Source organism: Tamandua tetradactyla, chromosome 7 (assembly GCF_023851605.1).
Source record: "Tamandua tetradactyla isolate mTamTet1 chromosome 7, mTamTet1.pri, whole genome shotgun sequence".
Lineage (NCBI taxonomy): Eukaryota > Metazoa > Chordata > Mammalia > Pilosa > Myrmecophagidae > Tamandua > Tamandua tetradactyla.
Genome location: NC_135333.1, coordinates 83,747,584 through 83,771,464, shown reverse-complemented (window position 1 = coordinate 83,771,464; position 23,881 = coordinate 83,747,584). Strand labels below are relative to the sequence as shown.

Here is a 23,881-nt window from a genome sequence, read left to right as displayed (position 1 = left end):
GAGGCTAGCTTATTATAAGACCTGTGGGCAAGAAATTTGAACTACTTGGATAAACACAGGTGGTTTTTTAAAGCTCCAAGGAACTCTTACCACACTTCACTTCCCTGCCATGTCTCTTATCTATGAATATAAGTTCTACACCTAGAATTCATTTATTTGCATTAGGCTGTGCTTCCTTTTCCAAGTTATCTGCTTTATTAATCAGACCTGGACAATACAAATTAAGTAAGGGAATTAAAACAGAATATGATGATAAGAAAAGTAAAAAGCAACTGGAAGTGAGAATTTGACCCTAAATGACAGGCCCACAAATTTGGTTCTGAGCTTTTTCTCAATCCACAAAAAGAGGGGTTAACAATTGGGGTTAAATCATTCACATTGTTCTTAGCATATGTCGATATAATCAGTGTCTCTGAGAGTGGTTGGTCATTTTTAAAAGGTCCCTAAGTGGATCCACTGTGCATCCAGTTGAGAGCCACTGGCAGGTATGCCACAACTGTTGTTCTGAAGAAGCAGAAATACGTACTTGAGAAAATTTCTTCCATTGAGTCCCACAAAAATCTTCACTTTAAATATTCAAGGGATAAGCATATCAAAATTTGTGTGAATTTATTTCTCATATTGATTAGATTGATGGCCTTCCAGACCTAGAGAACAGAATGGGCAGCATTTTCATTCTAGATGATCTAGAAAAGAGAATTTTAAAAGAAGGGAAACGAGAAGGATGAAAAGGAGATTTGAGTGTACACAGACAATATTTTGGCCACTTTATAGTTTTTTTTAAAACTTCTTTTATTGAAATACTTTCAAACTTACAGGACAGTTACAAAAATAATACAAATCCCATACAGAGAATGCCAACATATCCCTATCCCTCTGCCCCAGATACTCAGATTACCCAAATCCACCAATTTTAACATTTTGCCACATTTGCTGTATCTGGCTATCATTTTCTGAACATGTTAGTATAGGTTATATACCTCATGGCCTTTGAACACTTAACACTGCCATGTACAGTTCCTAAGAACAAGGATATTCATTTTGTGAATACATGTAGTTATTTTGATACATGTAGTTATCAAGTTCAAGAAATTTAGCATTGATATAATATATGGTCTTTATTCCATTTTTTTTCATATGACTCAATAATGTCCCTTGGAACTTTTTCTCTTCCCTTGCTAGGTCCCTTTCAAGTTCGTGTATTACTCTTTGGTTGCTCCTTCTACTTTTTTTAAATTTTGAATTGAACAGATATGCAACATAAACTTTCCCATCTCAACCACTTCCAAGCTTACCACTGAATGAGATTAATCATATTCACAATATTGCAGTACCCTCACCACCTTCCATTACTAAAACTTTCCCATCTCCCCAAACAGAAACCCTATATCCATTATGCATTAACTCCTCATTCCTCCTGTCCCCTGCCCCTGGAAACCTGTACTGTAATTTCTGTCTCCATGAGTTTACATATTCTCCAATATTTTCTTTGTCATTACCATAGGACTTTGTAGGAGGCAAGGGTTAATAGAAAACCTGCGGAATTTATTGGGAGTGGCTGGCTTCAGAGTGGCCTTGGCAGTAAACTGTGGAGACTGTTATCTGCTTACTTGGAGGACAGTCTGAGAGGGACAGAATGTTTGTTTTCTCTCTCTTTTTTTTTATTAATTAAAGAAAAAAAAAGAAATTAACCCAACATTTAGAAATCATTCCATTCTACATATGCAATCAGTAATTCTTAACATCATCACATAGATGCATGATCATCATTTCTTAGTACATTTGCATCGATTTGGGAAAAGAACTAGCAAAACAACAGAAAAAGATATAGAATGTTAATACAGAGAAAAAATAAAAATAATATTAATAGTAAAAAAAAAGAAAAGAAAAGGAAAAAAAAGACAAACAGACAGACAAAAAAAAAACACCTATAGTTCAGATGCAGCTTCACAGTGTTTTAACATGATTACTTTACAATTAGGTATTATTGTGCTGTCCATTTTTGAGTTTTTGTATCTAGTCCTGTTGCACAGTCTGTATCCCTTCAGCTCCAATTACCCATTATCTTACCCTGTTTCTAACTCCTGCTGGACTCTGTTACCAATGACATATTCCAAGTTTATTCTCTAATGTCGGTTCACATCAGTGGGACCATACAGTATTTGTCCTTTAGTTTTTGGCTAGTCTCACTCAGCATAATGTTCTCTAGGTCCATCCATGTTATTACGTGCTTCATAAGTTTATTCTGTCTTAAAGCTGCATAATATTCCATCGTATGTATATACCACAGTTTGTTTAGCCACTCGTCTGTTGATGGACATTTTGGCTGTTTCCATCTCTTTGCAATTGTAAATAATGCTGCTATAAACATTGGTGTGCAAATGTCCGTTTGTGTCTTTGCCCTTAAGTCCTTTGAGTAGATACCTAGCAATGGTATTGCTGGGTCGTATGGCAATTCTATATTCAGCTTTTTGAGGAACCGCCAAACTGCCTTCCACAGTGGTTGCACCATTTGACACTCCCACCAACAGTGGATAAGTGTGGGTGTTTGTTTTTTCTTAACCCCCAAGGTCTTTTTAGCTATCTCTTGTATGTAGGGAGTAATATACTAAAAAGCAGGCTTGGTCAGCAAAAGAGCTGTGAGAAAGGATATAAAATAAAGCAGCTGAAGCTCTTCGGGGCTGCAGTCATCTTGTACGTCTTGTATGTCTGTGTGTCTCATTTCGCAGGGGTTGCTGAAAGATAGCAACAAGTGTCCATGTCTGCAACAGGACTTCACTTTATAGTTTTGTCTTAAGTCACAATATTAACTTAGTGAAAGAAAAACTATTGTCTTCTGATCCCTACCCAGTCAGCTGTATCAATGAGTTCCAGAAACTACCAAAACAACTATATCACTTTACTGTCAAAAGGTAAAAAAGGAAGAAGTAAAACTATCACTGTTTGCAGATGATATGATACTATACGTTGAAAACCCGGAAAAATCCACAACAAAACTACTAGAGCTAATAAATGAGTACAGCAAAGTAGCAGGTTACAAGATCAACATTCAAAAATCTGTAGTGTTTCTATACACTAGCAATGAACAACCTGAGGGGGAAATCAAGAAACGAATTCCATTTACAATTGCAACTAAAAGAATAAAATACTTAGGAATAAATTTAACTAAAGAGACAAAAGACCTATACAAAGAAAACTACAAAAAAACTGTTAAAAGAAATCACAGAAGACCTAAATAGATGGAAAGGCATACCGTGTTCATGGACTGGAAGACTAAATATAGTTAAGGTGTCAATTCTACCTAAATTGATTTACAGAGTCAATGCAATACCAATCAAAATCCCAACAACTCATTTTTCAGAAATAGAAAAACCAATAAGCAAATTTATCTGGAAGGGCAGGGTGCCCCGAATCGCTAAAAGTATCTTGAGGAAAAAAAAAACGAAGCTGGAGGTCTCACACTGCCGGACTTTAAGGCATATTATGAAGCCACAGTGGTCAAAACAGCATGGTATTGGCATAAAGATAGATATATCGACCAATGGAATTGAATAGAGTGCTCAGATATAGACCTTCTCATCTATGGACATTTGATCTTTGATAAGGCAGTCAAACCAACTCACCTGGGACAGAACAGTCTCTTCAATAAATGGTGCCTAGAGAACTGGATATCCATATGCAAAAGAATGAAAGAGGACCTGTATCTCACACCTTAGACAAAAGTTAACTCAAAATGGATCAAAGATCTAAACATTAGGTCTAAGACCATAAAACAGTTAGAGGAAAATGTAGGGAGATATCTTATGAATCTTACAATTGGAGGCGGTTTTATAGACCTTAAACCTAAAGCAAGAGCACTGAAGAAAGAAAGAAATAAATGGGAGCTCCTCAAAATTAAACACTTTTGTGCATCAAAGAACTTCATCAAGAAAGTAGAAAGACAACCTACACAATGGGAGACAATATTTGGAAACGACATATCAGATAAAGGTCTAGTATCCAGAATTTATAATGAGATTGTTCAACTCAACAACAAAAAGACAGACAATCCAATTACAAAATGGGAAAAAGACTTGAACAGACACCTCTCAGAAGAGGAAATACAAATGGCCAAAAGGCACATGAAGAGATGCTCAATGTCCCTGGCCATTAGAGAAATGCAAATCAAAACCACAATGAGATATCATCTCACACCCACCAGAATGGCCATTATCAACAAAACAGAAAATGACAAGTGCTGGAGAGGATGCGGAGAAAGAGGCACACTTATCCACTGTTGGTGGGAATGTCAAATGGTGCAACCACTGTGGAAGGCAGTTTGGCAGTTCCTCAAAAAGCTGAATGTAGAATTGCCATACGACCCAGCAATACCATTGCTAGGTATCTACTCAAAGGACTTAAGGGCAAAGACACAAACGGACATTTGCACACCAATGTTTATAGCAGCGTTATTTACAATTGCAAAGAGATGGAAACAGCCAGAATGTCCATCAACAGACGAGTGGCTAAACAAACTGTGGTATATACATATGATGGAATATTATGCAGCTTTAAGACAGAATAAACTTATGAAGCACGTAATAACATGGATGGACCTAGAGAACATTATGCTGAGTGAGACTAGCCAAAAACTAAAGGACAAATACTGTATGGTCCCACTGATGTGAACCGACATTAGAGAATAAACTTGGAATATGTCATTGGTAACAGAGTCCAGCAGGAGTTAGAAACAGGGTAAGATAATGGGTAATTGGAGCTGAAGGGATACAGACTGTGCAACAGGACTAGATACAAAAACTCAAAAATGGACAGCACAATACTACCTAATTGTAATGTAGTTATGTTAAAACACTGAATGAAGCTGCATCTGAGCTATAGTTTTTTGGTTTTTTTTAATATATTTTTTGTATTTTTTATTTTTATTTTTTCTCTATATTATCATTTTATTTCTTTTTCTGTTGTCTTGCTAGTTCTTTTCCTAAATCGATGCAAATGTACTAAGAAATGATGATCATGCATCTATGTGATGATATTAAGAATTACTGATTGCATATGTAGAATGGAATGATTTCTAAATGTTGTGTTAGTTAATTTTTTTTAATTAATAAAAAAAGAAAAAAGAAAATTAGGAACAATTAAAAAAAAAGGTAAAAAAGAATTAACAAGCATATGTATCTTAAACAGAAAAACATAATTTGAGGAGGAGGTTGAATTTTCAGGAAAAGCCAGCCACGAAATACAAAGCCAATTTAGTTTGACATTTGTCATTCTATCATTTCAGATTTTTTCCCATTCATGAGAAGTCTTCTATGCAATCCAATTTACATGCTTTTCATACTTATAAGTGTGATACAGTTCAATGCATTTGTTAATATGATCTCCTTCATGCCTAAATATCTGGAACAGCAATATGGAAAATCATCTTCAGATGCAATCTTTTTAATTGGTATGTTTGTTTTTGGCATTATTGGTTCTCCTTTTTTCCCCCATGAAATGGTGAACAGTGCAATGATGGGTCTAGAAACTTTCTAAATTGAAGCCTCTCTTCTGTTTCTGGTATGTTTCTCTCTTCCACTTTCCAGAGGAATAGGTGGTTGGGAAGGGAAAAGTCCAGGAATATCCTGACTTTCTTTTCTTTTATGCTCTCTCTTTGGTTAGAACTTTTTTTAAATCATAATATTTGTGGAGATCTTGGAGAGTGCACAATTTAGGTGCGATTTTCAAACAGGCCATCTGTTTATTTAAGGAAGACTGTATTAACTCATTAGGATTTTTTTTTTTTCTTGTAGCCAGATTTGACTATTTTGGCTCCAATCCTGGATTCTTGTGTTCCTCCAGATTTAATTTCCTTGTCCCCCTAGTTGTTGTAGGTGTCTCTGCAGCCACATAAGTTCTGCTTTTCTTGTGAATACGCTGACCCCAACACTGTGCTTCTATCCCATCTTGAGTTTCTCCTGAGATTTTTCTACTCTTTTGAAAAGTGAATTTCTTGGAGTACCTGCACCTGAATCACCTAGAATATTTGTTAAAGGCCCACTTCAAATATGCTCAATCAGATGTCAGGCACTGGGATGGATTTTCATCAGGTGCTCCAGAAATGTAATTCAGTGAGCAGATCCTGGTATTATAAGAATGCAACCCAAGGTTGCCTTTTCCTTTTTCTGCTTTTTTTTTTCTTTGTGTGGGATGAAGTGGGGGAGGGGAGGGTGCAATTCAGTAGCAGCAAGACAAGAAATGTGAATACACTAGATAAGCACAGGTCCAGCAATGTGACTTAAGTACCTTGGGCCAAACTCTTAACAACCAGAGTGGGAATAGGCAAGGCTATTGTTATATAAAATCCACCTCACAGATAGTAGATGATTGGTCAACTTTGACCCTGCACTCTTGTCTAGACCCTAAGAAAAGAGATACTGATACCTGCTTGCAAGGGATTTATAACCAACTGCAATTAACTAAATTAGCAACAACACTAAAAATCTTCCAAAACATGCCTCAACTTTGTAGGGTATTTTGAAATCTCTCTGTAGTCTGTACCTAGGTGGGAATAAAATTGAATCAGGTTTCTTCACTGTGAGTTGGGCCTAAATGATTTCTTCTGTAAGACCTATTAGAGAAAAGTGATAAAATAAGTTTTCCTTTGCTAAGCCATTTCGTAAGTTATATTTTGCTTCTGTTTGTAGGTATTTACAACTTACCTCCAATATGCATTGGATATATAGTTGGTGGTTTACTTATGAAGAAGTTCAAGCTTACTGTCAAACAAGCTGCCCACATAGGATGTTGGCTATCTTTACTTGAATATCTTCTCCACTTTTTCTCTTTTCTCACCACCTGTGAAAATTCTTCAGTTGCTGGAATAACCACCTCTTATGAAGGGTATGTTGTTTTCTAATGAATATATCTTTATAACAAAGAGCTAGTAGCCTATTTTTTCTGATGATTTTCTAAATCCATATCATCTGCTTATTTGAGTTCATGACAGTGACCCATCATCTTCCTAATCTAATCCATATGGTTTGTAGGCTTATTAAAGTTTTTTGGGACATATCACAGGGTGGGTGAGTTGTATATGTGTGTGTGTGTGTGTATGAGAAAGAGAGAGAGAGAGAGATTATCTTTGTGAAATCCTAGTAGACATCAAATTAGATAGCAAAGAAACTACTTACAATTTTGTTTGTATTAGGATATGTTATCCATATATTTTACCTTCTCTTAAATGGGTATAAATTAAAAATTGACAATGTAGTCTAAAATAGCTTTACTTATTTTCACATTGTATGCTATATTAATTCATTTAATTGATATCTCATTTGTATAATTATGTCTAAAGCATTGAATCCTTTTATATTTTGTTTTTTTGAGGGTTATCTGAATTGATAGGAAGGTTTGCATAGTGATGTTGAATTTTAAAAATTCTTTGTAAGAGCATAATTGGATACCAGTTTAACCAGTTAAAGTGAAATGAGGGGCATCCTAAAATATTCCCTTTAAAATTATCATGGCATATAAGATTGAAATGGTTTTAAATGTAAAACTATAAAATAATTTCATTTAGATTTTCTGATTTGAGTCTTGTGAACTCCCTTAAAGGTAGTTATTATTATTTCCATTTTACAGATGAAGAAATTGAGATTCAGAGAGATTGACTAAGAAAGGGAATTCATGGCAAACCTCTTTAACTCTATCTATATAAAATACTAGAATTTAAATCGGAAACAATCTTAAAGGTTGTCTAGATGAACAAGCTACAATTATCTTCATTCCCAAAGAGATGAAGTAACCTATAGAGAGCCACACTGTGATGTAGTCACAGAGTTAGGACATGAATTCAGTCTCTAGAGTCCCATGCTAGCATTCCTTCAACCACATTAAACTGAGCATAAGAAAATTTTGTTTTGCTGGGAACTTTCTATACTAAAAGAATGTATTTGTTTGCTCAAGTAGCTATGTTTATGCAGCTAAATGCCTTCTCTACATTGTAAACAGAACTTGTAGAATTTGATTTTCAAAGTAGCCCTTGAATTTAACATTGCTGGTATGCCCTTGTGTATTACTTTCTGCCATATGAATCAACCAGAGAGATTAGAATCATATTCATTTGAATTCTTATATTATCTGGCAAAACACCTCTCATACAGTACTCATGCAACTATTGCTTATATTTTGGTTATAAGTTTATTTGAAATACGTCATTGAAAAAGTAGCTATATGGCCACTGAGGTAGATATCTTTTATGCCAGAGCCACAGTACCGAGGTGACATAAATGATTGTTGCAGGCATTTGGTCTAGAATGCATAGGGACCCAGAGGAGCAAAATGAATCTGATTATCCACTTCTGCATGTAACTGGATCTTTCAGAGACATTTCAGACTAGGAATAATCTTCAATTAAAGGGTCATGATGAAGCAGACAATAGTGATAAATAATAAAAATTACTTTTTATTTCCTGTCTGATAAATATTGGTAATAACTTCAAGAGATTCATTTTATTATTCTCATTTATGGATAAGAAAACTGATATCAGAGAGGTGAAGTCAATTCTCCAAGATCATGAAACTAGTAAGTAGTAGGGCAGGAAAAAAAACAGCTTGCTCCGACCCCACGGTGATGATGATTTAATTCTGTTGCATTGTTTTCGTATACCCCGTTCCTTGCCTTGGTCAGTTTGGGCATCCTAAATTTCTGAGGCTAGGACATAGCTCATGTTGGAGCAATATCCCTTATCGCTATCCCTGAGTAGCCTGTGTTCAGGAATCAAGCCCTGGGATAAATACACTCTCATCAATAAAGAGGTCATGCAACTTCACAGTAAAAAATCATGACCAAATCAAACTTTACCCTCAAAATCTCTTTTTCAAATAAATTATTAAAAGGACTTGAAAGCCATAAATTGTGACGTAGAAATGGGCTTAGCACCACCTTACACAAACCCGGCACTTCTTATAGTCTCTAATCTGTTGCTTCTCACTAAATATAATTCCGGGAGTTGTTTCTGGAGCTGTGAAGGCCCCAAAGAATTAAACAAGTTTAAGATAGTAAAAGTCTGAATTTAAGAATTCATGCTTTAATGTTAAAAATGTAGTGTCAGATTTCTGTTTGTTTGGTTTTTTGGAGTGGGGTAAGGACAGGAATATAAATGGAGATTGAGATGAGAGGAAGAAAAGGGAAATGTCTAAATCATCTTTCAATACCCATGGCATCATTTTAAATCATTTCAGAATGCAACATAATTTTTCTGTGGGAAATACTGTTTTTGCTGACTGCAACATGGACTGCAACTGCCCAACTAAAATATGGGATCCTGTTTGTGGCGACAATGGTTTGTCCTATATGTCAGCTTGTCTTGCTGGTTGTGAGAAATCTATTGGAACAGGAATAAACATGGTAACATAGCCTATCGGCTGTTTTTTTTTCATAGAAATTTTGTTTTGTATACCTGACACATTTCAAATATGAACTGGGTCTGCATTGGATAAAAGTAAATTTAAAGTTTTTCCTCAAAACCTATTTGCATGTGTGTGTGTGTGTGTGTGTGTAAAGAACCAGTTACTTTCTATATACTCACTTGATTTACTTTTTATTTCCTAGATCTTATTTAAAACCTTCATTGTGTCTGAATGCTGATCTGTAATTTGAAAGCATTTGAGATTACTTTTATAATTTGAGTTAAAAACCCTCTTGCCTGAAGTATTTAGATTAAGATAAAGTCAGCAGTTTTAACCCTACTTTTCCAACTAATTTTTCTTCATTTTTGTACATGTATATGCATGTACTTTCTGTGTTTTTCACATTTCTGACAGGTTTTTTTTTTTGTATGCTGTATGGCGGGGTCACATTTCGTTATTTTTCCATGTGAGTATGCTGTTATTGCAGCACCATTTGTTAGATTTTTTATTTGTTTGTTGTTTTGCTTGTTTGTTTGTTTTTGGGGAAGTGCGCTGACCAGGAACGAACCCACGTCTCCCACATGGTAGGTGGGAGTTCTACCTCTGAACTATCCTTGCACTCCCACATTCTGACAGTTTTTAATAAGATAGACTTAAGCATATTTTCTTGCCTCAAAATGTTACAATACTTATAGTTTGGTGACCAAAGTAAAATATAAATTTCATTCTTACTGAGTTGGCAACATTTAACCATTCAAAAAGGGTTCAATTGACTCTGATTTTTAAAATAAACTGTGTCTTTCTAATAAAATTTTATTTGTAAACGTCTAAATAGTTCAATGGAGCACTTGGTTTTGTTGTCGTATGTATTGTTATAGCTAAACAGTATGTGTTTTTTAAAAACTGTACCTTTAGGGGGTGGTGCAATGGTGGCTCAGTGGCAGAATTCTCACCTACCATGCTGGAGACTCGGGTTCAATTTCTGGTGCCTGCCCATGCAAAAAAAAAAAAAAGTGTACCTTTAGGATAGTTGAGCTATTGCACATATTTAGCGGAATATTCCATTTTTCTGAAGTCATATTTCTATGTTTTGTTTTATGCCATAACTATGAGAGATACATAAAGAAATTATAAAGGGAGTAGGCATCTTGATCCAATTGGTATGTAGAAAACATTTGAGATTTGTGCTCATGATTTTTCCTTCCTTTCCACGTATTTTTGACAGGTATTCCAAAATTGTAGCTGCATTCAAACATCAGAAAATTCCACTGCGGTACTTGGGCTATGTGAGAAAGGACATGACTGTTCCATGATGCTCCAGTACTATTTAATATTGTCAGCTACCAGCAGTTTCATTTATTCCTTAGCAGCTATACCTGGATATATGGTTCTTCTGAGGTACAAGAATTCTTTTTCTTTTTCTTTTTTTTTTTGGCATTAGCATTTATTATTCCAAACCTCATTGCATCAGAGCCCCAGATCAGGGGAGCATTTGTCTTGAACACTTGTGAACTCACACCAGCCAAGTTTCTTCACACTTTGTAGCTAATTCCAAAATATCCTTCAGATCTCACCTCAAATATCACTTTCACAGAAGGGCCTTCCTTCATACCCCAATCAGGTCAAATGCCCCAGTCTAAATGTTCTCAAGTTATGCTCTATATCTCCTTCAGAGAAATGTGTGTGTGTTATGTATATCATCATATAATATATAATATACTATACATATAATATACTACACAATATACTATGCAATATATATAATATACTATACAATTTACTTACTTGAAAATGTACCAGCCAATAGTTAGTAGTGTATTCACAGAGATACCATCAGCACAATAAACTTTAGAATATTTTCATCACCCCTAAAAAGAAATCCCATACCGTGATACATACTACAAATTTAATTTAATCCAATTTAAGAAGAATTGTTTTGAGTCTATACCTGCTGAATTAATGTGAGACCTTGACAGGGTTTGCAGTTGCATCTCCAGAATCTAGGACAGTGTCCGTCACAAGGGTCTCAATAAATTGTTGATTGCATCCTATCCTCAAGATAAACTATTCCATCTTTTCTAATCAGTCCATATTTATTTGTTATCTCAACTTTCCTTACAGTTAATTCAAACAAAACTAACTTATTTCACTGTGGCCAGCATAGCTACTTTTTCTTTGTATCAAAAAGAGGTTATTTGCTTCTTTTTTCTTTAGAGAAGTTGTAGGTATACAGAAAAATCAGGTATGAAATACAGAGTTCCCCTATGCCCCCCCATTATTATTATTTTTTCTTTTTTTATGGTTACTGGAACACAGCTTTACATTTTCAGGCAGTTCCCTCCAGCCTCCCCATTATTAACATCTTGCATTAGTGTGGTACATTTGTTACAGTTGATGAAAGTGTATTTTTGTAATCGTACGATTAACTATAGTATAATTTATTTATGTATGGGAATCCTGTACTTCATGCATGATTGTTCTGTAAACCCACAACTTCACTAATAGAAATAAAATATTTTCTTTTTTTGTATTAGATTGCTTTCAGGTCATTTATTAAAGTGACTTTTTCTTAGAAAGCCATTTAGAGTCATGACGGCTAAGAATTTAGAACTCTCATATACCTTATATTAAGAGTTTTGACTAATTGACTTACTACTTAAGATACTAAGCCTCAGTTATAATTCCTTTTTGTAAAAGTAAGTTATTTCACTGTCCCCAGAGCTAATAATAGGTAAAGGATGGTTGACTATCAGCCACTTTCTATGGTTCAATCTATAATACAGTAGAGTTTGAAGCTGTCAGAAGCCCCCAATTCACTAATTCTATCTATAAGAAATTACGCAAGTCAATTGATCTTCTGAGTTACATTTTTCTTAAATAAAAAATGACCATAATGATAATGCTCCATTGTCTTACAAGGTTATTGTGAGAAACAAATGATGAAGGACTTTTTAAAACTGGGAGGTACTTTACTATAGATGTTGGCTTTACATTACTATATTTTAAAGATTATTTTATTGATATTGGAAATAGTGATTGGGAAGAGAATTCTTTCCTTAACACCAACACCCACCCACACACAAATGTTCATTCAAGTTCAATAATGAAGTTATTTGTTAAAATCCACACAGCTAGAAAATTAAAGAGCTAAAATGCAAACTTAGATCTTCATACTTCTCAGCTCATAATACATTATCATCAGAGGCTGAGGCAAATTCTCTTTAATTTTCTGTTACTTTATTTTCATTTTATTTGACATTTATTTTTCTTTCATTCTATTCTCCACTTCTACCTTCCATAGAAACCCACTATAATATAATTGATAAATGACCTTAAATTTGTATTTTCCTTTGTAAATTAGGCAAGGAATTTTGTATGTGCATATGTTTTTATATTGACACAGATGGTATTGTGCCATCAATCTTGATCTGGGTCATAAAGGCATATGCATACATGAATTCACCAAACACTGTCAGAAATTATGACTTAATCTTTTTTTACTGTGAAAAATAACATATACAAAAACCAGTAAATTTCAAAGCCCACCACAATTGGCTGTAGAACAGATTTCAGAGTTTGGTTGGGTTACAATTCCACAATTTTAGGTTTTTCCTTCTAACTACTCCAAGACACTGGAGCCTAAAAGAAATAACAATATAATGATTCAGCAGTTATACTCATTTGTTAAATCCTATCTTCTCTGTTATAACTCCAACTTCTCCTTAGATCTTAAGCATGGGTTCCTTCAATTACACTACCCTTCATGCCATGAAAACAATCCTGTTCAATTTACTTCTTTTCTCTTTTCCTCTTCTTTTACTGAAACTTGAAAGCAAAAAACAAAAGCTTTGCTTTTGGGCTTGTTCTGATGTTCTTTTTCTAGATGTTTGAGTTTAACATTTAGATCACTTATTTTGATTAATGTATATCAAACCATATATTTTCCCTGAAGAATTGCTTTAACTATGCCTCAAATAGTGTTTACCTTGAAGTTTATTTCTAACTGTTTGTAATTCCTTTATAATTTCCCCACCATACCAAAATTTATATTTTGATATGTTCTATAACTTTCTTCTATATGGGAATTTTTAAGGCATCTTTTGTTATTGTTTTTCATTTTTATTATTGGAGAATATAGTCTGAAAGATGTAGTTTTCTTTTCAAAATATTAAGACTTGTTTTGGAATCTAGTACATAATCAATTTTTTGTGTTCCATGTGTTCCTGAAAAATATGTGAACCTCTGCATTTGGAATAAAAAATTCTCCATATCTCTTGAATCAAAGTTAATTATTCCTATATTTAAATTTTGTAAATTTATGCTTGTTCTTAGTCTGATTGATCCATAAGTTTTTCAAAGATATATGTTAAAATCTCTAACTATAACTACTGGTTTATTTATCCCTATAATACTATCAATATTTGATTTATATACTGGGAGGCTATATGGTGTAGTGCAAATGTGTTTATGATCATTAAACTTCTATCATCATCAATGTTATTCTTTACATTTTAGTAATTTTTTTTCAGGGAATCCTATTTTGTTTCTTGTAAAAACTACAGTTCTAGCTTTCTTTTGGTGCATTTGTCCTCAAACTTCCATTTTCTTCTGAGCAAATTTACTAGATCTTTTCTTCCAGTCTGAGATTGATGTGTTTAATCCACTAATATTTATTGTAATTACTGTGGTTAGGGCTTTTTTGTGATTTTATTTCATGTATTCTATTTCCTTGATATTTTGCTTTATTTTTTTTCAGTTTCCATTTTATCGATTTGATTTTTCTTCTGCTGCTTTGAAAGTTATGCCTTTCCAGTGGTTAACCTAATTATTGAGACTGTTAACTACATTTATGTTTTGCCTATCAATTTCACAACTTTTCAGGATGAATTTCTACTCTCTGGTAAGACAAGAACTTAAGCATGCTCCTATCCCTCTTTATGTCTCTACTCTGTTCTGCCATTTCTTCCCAAGATCATTTTATTGAGTTTAATGTCTGGATTTTTGTAGGTATACTTAATGCTTTTCTCTATTCTTATGGAAACTCCATTGATGGACTGGTAGAGGAATGTACTACCTCTGTTAGTGTTTCAGTTTGCTAAAGCTGCCAGAATGCAATTTACAGAAATGGGTTGGCTTTTACAGTGGAGATTTATTCGTTTACAAATTCACAGTTTTAAGGCCAAGAAAATGTCCAAATTAAGGCATCAACAGGATGATATCTTCTCTGAGGAAAGGTCTCTGGCATTTGGGACACCTCTGTCACTTGGAAAGGTACATGGAGAGCATCTGCTGGTCCTTTTCTCGTGGGTTCTATTGCTTTCAGCTTCTGATTCCAGCAGTTTTCTCTATGGTATTTATGGGTCCTCTTTTAATCTTTCCAGGGCATTGCCTCTGAACTGCCTTTTATTCTCTCATAAAGAGCTCCAGCAAAAAATTCAGACTCCTCTTGAATAGGCTGGGTCACATCTCAATTGAAACCACATAATCAAAAGTCCCACCCACAACAGGTCTACCGCCACAGGGATGTATTAAAAGAGCATGGCCTTTTCTGGGGAACGTAACAGCTTCATACCAGCACACTCAACCTTTGGACCCCCAAAAGACACAGTCTCTCTATGTGCAAAATACATTCATTCCATTCCAATATCACGAATGCCTTAAATCATTCCAGTAACAATTTTAAGCACAAGGTCTTATCAAAATCAGTTATAGGCATGGCCCATCCTAAGGCAAAATTCTCTGTCTATGGATCTATGAAACTCGGAGCAAGTTATTTGCTTCCAATATACAAAGGAAGAACAGCATAGAATAAAGGTTCCCATTTCCATGGGAGAAATTTGAAACAAAACAGGGGTCAAACTTCCCAAACAGTTCTGTAAACCTGCAGGGCAAACTCCACTAGATTTCACAGTCTAAGAGTCATCTACAGAAAGATATTTTATCCTTGGAGCTTGACAATTAAAGTCCCACCTTTTCCAAGGGCTTGTGCAGTGGCCTTGCTGTCTTCAAACACTGGGAGACCATCTCCAAACACAAGGGAAACTGCCATGTTCTTGGCCTCACTCTCCTAAAGCATCTGGGTGACAGCTGGACTCTCTGCAAATTCCAGGGCATTAGCTTACCCCTCTCAAAACAGTGGGGTGGTGGCCAGAATCTACCCAATCCTCAGAGATGTGCTCCTCCCTTTTTGAGGCCTGGGGCAGCAGCATTCTTCCTAAACAATGGGACAGCCATGCTCCCCTCAATTCTCCTGGCATATAAGAGTCATGCAATGGCAATACTATTCCTAAAAAATGGGAAGGAAGCCCTGCCCTCTGCAAATTCTGTGAAAACTTACCCTTTCCACATGCATGGGTGGGTCCACTCTCCTGGCCCTACTTTTGTGCTCCAGACCTCAGTTTCCATGGTTCTGCCTTTGTGGTTATTTTCCCTTCAATCTGTTCCTTTTCATTCATACTGGCAGTGGTTCTGTTTGTACAGATTCCACAACAAATTTGTTGGTTTCGCATATAGCATATAGGGGTCAATCATCAGCCAAAAGGACTTTCCACAAATCCTTTCTGGATAACTCCATTTCCAATCCTGGTTGTCCTGAAATGGCTAGCTAGTTACATGTTTGGTTAAATCTTCACATAGGCACCGTCTTCTAGGGACTTATTTTCTAAAAGCTCAGAATTTTCTATGCTATCAAGTTTTGGTCTCTTTATACCCAAGAGTTCAGTTCTAAGCTTATTGCTTTCCTTTAGCATTTTACTATAAGCTGCAAGAAGCTAGGCTACATTTTCCACATTTAGTTTAGAAATTTCCTCAGTTAGATATCCAAGCTCATCACTTTCAAATTCTGCCTTCCATCCAAAACCAGAACTCAATTTTGCAATTCTCTACCACTTTAAAACAAAGATCACCTGCTCTCCAGTATACAATGATGCAGTCTTCATTTCTATCTAGGCCTCATCAGAAATACCTTTAGTGTCCATATTTCTATCAACAGTTTCTTCAAAGCAATCTATCAGGTATCTCACAATTCTTGCAGAATCCTCCCCTTATGCATTTATAAAGCTGTTCCAGCATTTTTAGCATTTGTAAAGCATAGCATCCCATTCTTCTGGTACTGAAGCCTGTTTCAGTTTGCTTAAGCTGCTGGAACCAGGCATCTGCTGGTCCTTCACTCATGAGTACCATTGCCTCCAGCTTCTGATTGAGAAGCTTTCTCTCAAAGCATCTGGGGTCCTCTCTTAATCTCTCTGAGGCATTTCTCTCTGAACTCTGTCTCTCAGTTTTTCTGCCTTTTATCCTCTCATAAAAGACTCCAGTCAAGGATTAAGATCCACCTTGAATGAACTGGGTCACACATCAATAGAAACAACCTAATTAAAAAGTCCCACATACAATAGATCTGCTCCCACAGGATACCCTTTTCTGGGGTATATAACAGCTTCAAACCAGCACAGTTAGACATTTTTTGAGAAACCATTTGACTTTTTCCCTAAATTTTCCCCATAACTTGCATTCTAATTTTCCTTTCTGATTCCTAGGTCCTAAAAATTGATGTTATTATCAATGACAAGTACTGATCAAGCCCAGAAGACAGTTTAAACTGCTTATAATTCATGAGCTATTAGGATTTTGTGCTTCCAAGAGATCATGAATTAGAGTATTAGAGAGAGAGAGAGAGAGAGAAAAGCAACATTTTTCTATAAAATTTATGTTCTATTTTCTGTTTTGAAAGAAAGTCGGATGACCAAGAGAGTCATGTTAGGCCTCCTGGACTTTCTTACTCTCTTCTGATTGAGATTTTTAAATTTCTTCTAAACAAGCTATATGTGAAATAGATAGTATCCCAAAGATCTTTGTCTCACTCTGTGAGGTTATAGAGTTTCCATAAACTAATGAAATAATTGTACCAAGAAAATGCCAATAAATGATGCCTTTGGATAAAAATGTTTTGCATCTTTTTGTGAAGGAGAGCTGTTTTTATTTTCTCAGCCTTTTGTTAATAAGGAAAGGGGAGATGGCATTGAGGAGCTAGTTCTCAAATAATTCTTCAAAGAGATAGCCACACTGATGGTGAAGTGAGTGGGACACCAAAAATTCCCCTGGGAAATTATGGTCTTCAGTTTCACTATTTATAGGTATTTCAGGCAACAGTGAGAAAGCAGGAGAGTTTTTATAGAGATTGAAGGAATTCTTTTTGCAACTCTCGTGAATATCAATTCACTGAAAATTGTTTGCTTTGGACTTTTTAATCACTTTCCTTTGAAAAATGTTATGATTGTTTTATTCCTTCCTTGCATCTACTTTGCAAATTATTATCTTTCCTTTATTTTGTTAATGTAAATAATTTGAATACAGCTAGGATTGCATTGTTATTTCTTTTAGCTAACGGTTTAACCATTAGCATCATCAAAAATTACTAATGTCAATAAGAGGTACTGCTGTGGACCTTGATTGATTTGAATTATATTCTTCCTTGCCAACTTTCTGTTGGAAAATGAATGAGCAAGAACTGATAGGAAGAATGTCAAAGATTGGATATGGTGCTTCTGTGTAGGCTACAAATTGGATAATTAGCCCCTGGATAACCTAGGCCTAGCCATGCAAGTGAGAGTTTCTCATCCTCAGTGTGTGTTACTAGCACAAAAAATCCTTTTAAGAAACTATGGTAGTTTGTAAACCTCTGTTTTTCTTTTACTTATGCATGTATTTATTTTTAGGTGCATCAAGTCTGAAGAGAAGTCTCTTGGTGTGGGATTACATGCATTTTGCACAAGAGTATTTGGTAAAAATAGTTCCTTTTCATCCATCATGAATGAATGCTATGACCATTCATTACAGACTATTATTGAATGCTATATAACTGAAATCACTCTCTCTTCTTCTTATAAGCAACACTTTGTAATTAGTATGAGAGTGAAATACAAGAAGAGCTAGAGAATCTCCCCCTTTTACAGGAAAAGGTCCTTCCTGAACTTAATTCCACTTTTCATCTATTAGAAGACTTTTTAAAAAGCAGATAAACGTGAAGTTCTTTGTTAAAATAAAATGTTCACAAGATTGGGCAAAAACTTTGCAGGAAAACATATAAAGTTCAGAATCAATGTTTTTCCCTATCAATAATGATATATTTATCCATAAGACTGTATATCCTTTATAATCTAGCACATTTACAATAAAAGGAACTTTGAATTTCTAAAAAGCAATTAAGCACTAGCTTTATATTATGTTAAATTTGTTTTACAAGTGGAGAAAATCAAAATATTTCCAGGCAAAATAATGTGTTTTAATTCCTGCCTTTTTGATGATTTTTCTTTCTCTATTTTAATTGTAGCTGGAATTCCTGGACCTATATATTTTGGAGCTTTAGTGGATTTAACATGTTTACACTGGGGAACTTTGAAATGTGGTGAACCAGGAGCATGCAGGATATATAATTCCACCAACTTCAGGTAGAGATAATTTTTTAAAATTGTTTCGTAAGTAATAGACTACATACTTTCTTTGCAAAGTGACTTAAATATTTTTAGCTTTGTTTTCAGAGTAGATAGTAGATAGTAAAAGAATCCACATTTCATCCCAGATTATTTCATTGTTAGAGATGAATGGAATTGAAAACACAAATGCCAAAATTCATGGGATGTATCAAAGGTGGTGCTCAGAGGGAATTTTATAGTTGTTTAAAAAAAAAGTAGAATGATCTGAAATCAGTTTAGCAAAGCTAAAATGAGCAGAAAGAAAGAGATAATAAAGATTAGAGCAGAAATAAATGAAGTAGAGAATTTTAAAAATCTAGGGACTCAGCAAAATCAAAACTTCATTATTTGAAAAGCTCAATAGAATTGACTACCCTTTAGCTAGACTGACAAAATAAGGGAGGGGACACAAATAACTAAAATCAGAAATTAAAGTGGGGGCATAATACTGCTGATCTTACAGAAATTTTAAGAGTTATAAGAGAATACTATGAATAATTGTATGTCAACAATTATTGTTGTCAACAATTGTTGATGAAATGGGCAAATTCTGGGAAACATATAAACTACCTACATTTTCAAGAAGATAGATCTCAACAGACCTATAGCAAACACATAGACTGAATCAGTAATCAAAACCTCCCAACACAGAAAAGCATAGGACCACATGACTACCCTGGTGAATTCTACTGAAAGTTCAAATAATTAATACCAAGCCTTCTCAAATTCTTCCAAAACACTGAGAAGGAGGGAACCCATTCTAATTCATTCTGGCAGGCTAGCATTACTCTGATACCAAAGTCATATATGCCATCACAAAGAAAAGAAAATTATAGACTTATTTCCCTTAAGACTAGAGATGCAAAAATCCTCAACAAAAAATGCTAGTAAATCAAATATAACAACATTGAAAGGATTATGCAACCTGAACAAATTGAATTTATCTCAGAAATGCGAGGGTAAGATCAACAATAGAAAATCAATCAATGTAATACACCACATTAACAGAATAAAGGAAAAACATCGTATATACTCTCAATAGAGGTAGAACAAGTCTTTGACAAAATACAACACCCTTTCATGATTAAAACACTCATAAAAAAAGGATTAAAAGAAACCTTTTCAACATGATGAAGGACATTTATGAAAAACTCCCCATTATGATCATACTAAATGTGGAAAGACTGAAAATTTTCCCCTGAGATCAGAAAAAAGACAAAGATATTCACCTTCACTATTGTGCCATTCAACACTGTACTGGAAATTTTAGGAAGAGCAATTAGGCAAGAATAATAAATAATACATATTGAAAAGGAAGAATGAAAACTTTCCCTATATGCAGATATATCATCATATATATAGAATCCCCCCCCCCAAATCTATACCAAAGTTACTAGAGCTAATAAATTCAGAAATAGGGTGGGATACAAGATCAACATGCAAAATTCAGTAGTTTTTTTTTTTTTGGATGATTCAGAAAAATTCTATAGAGTTCCTCTTTTCTAATGCAATTTTATTGAGATATATTCATATACTATAAAATCCACCCAAAGTATTAAAAGTGTACAATCACAGCATCATCATATAGTTGTACATTCATCACCACAATAAATTTTAGAACATTTTCATTACTACAAAAAAATGAAATGAAATAAAAAATAAAAAGAGCACTTAAAGCATACTATATTAGTCAGGGTTCTCTATAGAAACGGAACCAACAGGAGAGATCTGTAAATATGAGATTTATAAAAGTGTCTCATGCAACCGTGGGAATGCAAGAGTCCAAAATCTATAGGGAAAACTGTAAAGTTGGCAACGCCGATGGAAGTTCTCAACGAACACCACAGAAGAGGCTCATTGGCTGAAGAAGAGGTGAAAATTCTCTCTTCCTTAAAAATTTTCAACCGATTGGACCAAATCCACCTGAATGGATTATCTCCTGTGTGGGAGAAAAGCCCTTAGTTGATAGTAGATGTAATCAGCCACAGCTGCAATCAACTGACTGATGATTTAATAAACCTGCCTTCTGGTTTATCAACCAGCCAAGAACTATCCTTGTAGTAATGGTTAGGCAAGTGGTGTGCACCATTACCTGGCCAAGTTGACACCAGAAACTAACCATTTCATATACCATACCTCTTATCCCCTCTAATATTTACTTATAGTATTTATTTATTTATTTGTTGTATTTACATATGTATGTATGCGTGTATGCATTTTGTATGCTATATGTCACATTTCATTATTTTTCCATGTGAGTATCCCATTTGTTGAATTTTGATTTGTTTGTTTGTTTGTTTTGTGGGAAGTGTGTGGACCGAGAATCAAATCCAGGTCTCCCGCATGGCAGGCGAGGATTCTACCACTGAACTATCCTTGCAACCCCCTATTGTATTTATTTTATTACTCATCTGCCCATACACTGGCTAAGGGGAGTGTCAGTCACAAAATTTACACAATCACACAAGTGTTTAAATCAACTGACTATATGGGTTAAATCAGATAGCATCTACAGTAAATATAAATTTTGTACCAATTTAACATCCCTTCCTTTGGTCTCATACAACACAGAAGTTTTAAAATGCAGGCAATGTCATCCTTTAACCCATATTTTGATTTACCTTAGTCCTAACCAAGTCTTTTTCATTCATATCTATAATTGAAGTCTGATCTTTTTTTCAGCTTCTATAACAGTTGCTTTATGGAGTAATGCTGATTTTCAGAGCTGTAGAACTCTAACTCTGAGTCTCAGGTGTCACACAGATGCCCAAAGTTCTAGGGAACTACCAGGTTATACATAAAGAGCTTAGCATCTCAGAATTTAGAAATAACAGTTAAAACTCGGGAATAGATGTGAATGCTGTAAAAGCTTACAATATAGAAATCTTTATAATAAGTCTTATTGAATGTTCTGTACTCCTTAATTATAGATTGTCCAGTCTCTGCCCGTGTTTCATTCCCCGATATCCTATGCTCTTATTCAATTCTCAGTGTTTGTTAATTATAGTTAGTTTATATTAGTGAGGCCTTACAATAGTTGTCCTTTTGTTTCTGGATTATTTTACTCAACAGAAACTCCTCAAGGTTCATTCACCAAGTTGCATGCCTCACAACTTCATTCCTTCTTGCAGACACTCAGTATTCCTTTGTATGTATATACCACAGTTTGCCCTTCTGTTCATCCATCAATGTGCTCTTAGGCCACCTCCATCCATTGCAAATCGTGAATAATGCTGTCAGAAACACCAGTGTGTAAATGTCCATTTGTGTCTGCTTTCAGTTCTTCCAACTGTATACCATATTACGGAGTTGCAGAATCATATGGCAACCCTATACTTAGCCTCCTGTGGAACCACCACACTGCCCTCCAGAGGGGCTGCACCATTCTACTTTCCTATCAACAGTGAATAGGTATCTCTTTCTCCACATCTTCTCCAACACTTGTATCTTATTGTTTATTTTTTAAACAGTTTTATTCACACACCATATAATCATCCTAAGTGAAAATAAGTGGCTCCCGATATAATCACATAGTTATGTATCCACGACCACAATCTATATTAGAACATTTCCATTTCTTCACAAAGAAAAAAGAAGAAGAAGAAAAAATAAAGAATAGAAAATTAAAAAGGAGAAACAACGGCAACGAGAATCCCATACCCCTCCCTTATATTCCTCTCTTATTGACATTTAACTTTGGTATACTGCCTTTGTTACAATTAATGCAAGAATATTACAATGTTACTGTTGACCAGAGACCTTAGTTGTTTGTATTTTTTTCCATATACCATCCAATTTTCAACATTGTGCAAGGGTGACATTCATTTGTTCTCTCTGTCTTATATTTAAATCATCATCATTATCCACTCAGTTTCACTAAGCTATACAGTACCAGTTTTTATCCTTTCTTTCTTTCTGGTATCATAATTGCCCCTAACTTCCTCTTTCAACGTAGTCACATTCAGCTATATTCATTATACTTATAATATTATGCTACCATCAGCTAGTATTGTGCTATCCATTTCTGGATCTTTACAACAATCAATCCTGTTGAACATTCCGTTCTCCTTCAGCATCAAATGCCCTATCTCTACACTCTTTCTATCTCCTGATAATCTGTGTTCTTAACTTTAATTCTCATAGTTTGCTCATTATTGTTAGTCCTTATTAGTGAGACCATACAGTATTTGTCCTTTTGTTTCTGGCTAATTTTGCTCAACATAATATCCTCAAGATTCATCTATGTTGCTGTATGCTCATAACTTTATTCTGTCTTATGGATGCATAGTATTCCATTGTATATATGTATATACAACAGTTTGTTTATTCACTAAGACATTGATAGACATTTGGGCTGTTTCTATCTTTTGGCAATTGTGAATAATGCCGCTATGAACATCAGTGTACAAATGTCCATTTGTGTCTCTGCCTTCAGTTACTCCAAGTATATGCCTAGTAATGAAATGCTGGATCATATGGAAATTATATTCCTATCTTCCTGGGGAACTGCCAAACTGCCTTCCAGAGCAGTTGCACCTTTCTACATTCCCTTCAACAGTGAATAAGTGTACCTCTTTCCCTACATCTTCTCCAGCACTTTTAGTTTTCTGGTTTTTTGATAATGGTTATTCTAGTAGGTATGAGATGATATCTCATTGTGGGTTTGATTTACATTTCCCTAATAACTAGTGAAGTTGAGCATCTTTTCATATGTTTTTGAGCCATTTGTATTCCTCTTTGGGAAGGTGTCTGCCCTTTGTTTTGCCCTTTCTTTTTCTTTTACATGGGCAGGCACCAGGAAACGAACCCTGGTCTCCAGCATGGCAGGTGAGAATTCTGCCAGTGAGCCACCATGGCCCGCCCTCTTTTGCCTATTTTTCAATTGGGTTGTTTGTCATTTTGTTGTTGAGTTGAAGTATCTCTTTATATATTCTGAATATTAAACCATTATATGATATATGGTTTCCAAACATTGTCTCCTATAGCATAGGCTGCCTTTTTACATTCCTGACAAAGCCCTT

The 23,881-nt window shown here is 34.9% G+C and overlaps 1 protein-coding gene across 1 annotated transcript in view; it reads left to right on the top strand.

Moving 5' to 3' along the window:
• The window catches only part of SLCO1A2 (solute carrier organic anion transporter family member 1A2), a 58,767-nt gene that overhangs the window by 19,777 nt on the left and 15,109 nt on the right, over positions 1-23,881 (top strand). The window contains exons 8-13 of the mRNA XM_077167939.1: positions 5,282-5,446; positions 6,684-6,879; positions 9,223-9,388; positions 10,616-10,788; positions 18,105-18,169; positions 18,719-18,836. Coding sequence (XP_077024054.1) covers positions 5,282-5,446; positions 6,684-6,879; positions 9,223-9,388; positions 10,616-10,788; positions 18,105-18,169; positions 18,719-18,836 — 883 coding nt within the window. The remainder of the gene's footprint in view (positions 1-5,281; positions 5,447-6,683; positions 6,880-9,222; positions 9,389-10,615; positions 10,789-18,104; positions 18,170-18,718; positions 18,837-23,881) is intronic.